The sequence below is a fragment of the Pollachius pollachius genome, assembly GCF_949987615.1.
Source record: "Pollachius pollachius genome assembly, chromosome: 1".
NCBI lineage: Eukaryota > Metazoa > Chordata > Actinopteri > Gadiformes > Gadidae > Pollachius > Pollachius pollachius.
The window spans coordinates 52,214,069-52,216,568 of record NC_136934.1 but is presented as its reverse complement, the minus strand read 5'-3'; the positions used below and the strand labels follow the sequence as shown (position 1 = coordinate 52,216,568).

The 2,500-nt window shown below is 53.4% G+C and overlaps 1 protein-coding gene across 1 annotated transcript in view; it reads right to left on the bottom strand.

Annotated features, from left to right (window-relative positions):
- The window catches only part of tg (thyroglobulin), a gene marked incomplete at both ends in the record, with an annotated part of 28,584 nt that overhangs the window by 9,799 nt on the left and 16,285 nt on the right, over positions 1–2,500 (bottom strand). The window contains 3 exons of the mRNA XM_079759068.1: positions 87–263; positions 1,854–1,913; positions 2,125–2,295. Coding sequence (XP_079615194.1) covers positions 87–263; positions 1,854–1,913; positions 2,125–2,295 — 408 coding nt within the window. The remainder of the gene's footprint in view (positions 1–86; positions 264–1,853; positions 1,914–2,124; positions 2,296–2,500) is intronic.

The following is a 2,500-nucleotide window of genomic DNA, read 5'->3' as shown; positions in this document are numbered from 1 at the left end:
GACAATATTGTAAGTCGCTTTGGGTAAAAACGTCTGCTGAACACCCGCAATGTAAATGTAAATGTAGCGGCTTGATACGGACTCACCTCTCTTCCTGTGGGCGCTGGTCGGCCTCCGGGCCAGCAGGGGGCGACACGGCTCTCGCAGCTTCTTGTCGTAGGCGCCGCACACGGTGCTGTCAGGGAACAGCAGGCAGGAGTGAAAGACCTCCGAGTCATCCTGCCTCACGTCCACCAGAGAGCAATGCTCCTCTTCGTCACAGCCTGCAGAACACAGCATCATCGTCCTCTCATCATCATCATCATCATCATCATCATCATCATCATCGTCATCATCATCCTTGTCATCATCTTTGTCATTTTCATCATCGTCATCTTCGTAGTCATCATCATCTTCATCCTCATCCTCACCATTTAGTGCCATTTTGAACTTTAGATGCTATCATTTTTGGTGTGTATGCTGTGTGTGTGTGTGTGTGATTGACATACGTTTGAGGCACCAGAGCAGTGCCTGCTGGGAGTTGTAGTCCTCTTTGTGGAGCCAGTAGGTTAACCCTGGAGGACTCCTGGTGGGGTCCACTACAACACCGTCCTCTGGCAGGGGCTCGAACCCGGCCTCTACTGACGCTGTACACACACACACACACACACGCACACACACACACCCATACATACACACAATAGAAAAAAACCCAGACTAAATAGACTTGCTCAGTGTTTCTTTCTTCTCTGAAATGTTGTGTTTGTCTGACTCTGTTTGAGTCCTGTTAGGATGGGAGCAGGGAGAGAGGAGAGGGGAGGAGGAGGAGAGAGTAGAGGGGAGGAGGAGAGAGAGGAGGAGGAGGAGAGAGGGGAGGAGGGGGAGAGAGGAGAGGGGAGGAGGAGAGAGGGAAGGAGGAGAGAGGGGAGGAGGAGGAGAGAGGAGAGGGGAGGAGGACAGAAGGGAGGAGGAGGAGAGAGGAGAGGGGAGGAGGAGAGAGGGGAGGAGGAGGAGAGAGGAGAGGGAAAGAGGAGAGAGGGGAGGAGGAGGAGGAGGAGTTAGGGAGAGAGCAGGGAGAGAGGAGTGGGGAGGAGGAGAGAGGGGAGGAGGAGTTAGGGAGAGAGCAGGGAGAGAGGACAGGGGAGGAGGAGAGAGGGGAGGGGAGGAGGAGAGAGGGGAGGGGAGGAGGAGAGAGGGGAGGAGGAGGAGAGAGGAGAGGGGAGGAGGAGAGAGGGGAGGAGGAGGAGTAAGGGAGAGAGCAGGGAGAGAGGACAGGGGAGGAGGAGAGAGGGGAGGGGAGGAGGAGAGAGGGGAGGGGAGGAGGAGAGAGGGGAGGAGGAGGAGAGAGGAGAGGGGAGGAGGAGAGGGGAGGAGAGGGGAGGAGGAGGAGTTAGGGAGAGAGCAGGGAGAGAGGAGAGGGGAGGAGGAGAGAGGGGTGGGGAGAGGAGAGGGGAGAAGAGAGGGGAGGGGCAGATAGAGAGGAGAGTTGAGGAGGAGGAGGAGGAGGAGAGGAGAGCAGAACGATTGTGCAGTGACACTAACCGTCCACAGGGGGGTGCTGCTCCCTGCTACTGCAGGAGGATCTGTCTGCAGCAGCGAGCTCAGAGCCTGACAGACAGACAGACAGACAGACAGACAGACAGACAGACAGACAGACAGACAGACAGACATGTTCTGTAACCCACTGAGGATGGACAGAAAGTAACTACAACCTTGTATAGATTGTTACCAGTATAGATGGTATACCATGATGTATATATGGGCTGTTACCAGTATAGATGGTATACCAGTATGTATATTCGGGCTGTTACCAGTATGGATGGTATAGCAGTATGTATCTATGGCTTGTTACCAGTACAGAGGACCAGTATTACCAGTGGTTTGCAAGTAGATGCTCTGGAAGGAGACGATGGAGGACTCATGGTCTGTCTCAGCTGGAGACAGAGAACACATATCAATACAATCTGATCAGTACAGATCAATTCTGATCTGATCCATACAAATCAATACAAATCAAATTCATACAAATCAATCCATGCAATCCAGTATGGAACCATATTCATCAATTCTTTGGGACTGTTCTGATCTCCGAGGTGCGAGGTCAGAGCCATGCTGAGTAGTGATGATCTGGGGATGAATGCTTACTGATGTTGAACTCCTGACCCCCGAAGTTAAACACAGAACTCCTCTGGAGCTCGTTGGAGCTAAGCCCCGCCCCGCACACGCGATTGGCTGTTCCCTGGCCTATCACGTCCCAGTCCTGGTCGGCACACATCAGCACGGACGGAGTTCTCATCAGACCACAGAGGATAGAACCTGAGGGAGAGAGGGAGGAGGGAGGAGAGGAGGATAAGGGGCCGAGAGGAGATGACAGGTGGGGAGAACAGGAAAGAGGAGAGATAAGGAGAGGAGAGGAGAGAGTAGGAGGAGGAGATAGCAGAGGAGAAAGGGGGAGGGAATAGGAGACAAGAGGGAGGAGGAAATGAGACCAAAGAGAAATTAAGGAAAGAAAAGGAGAGAT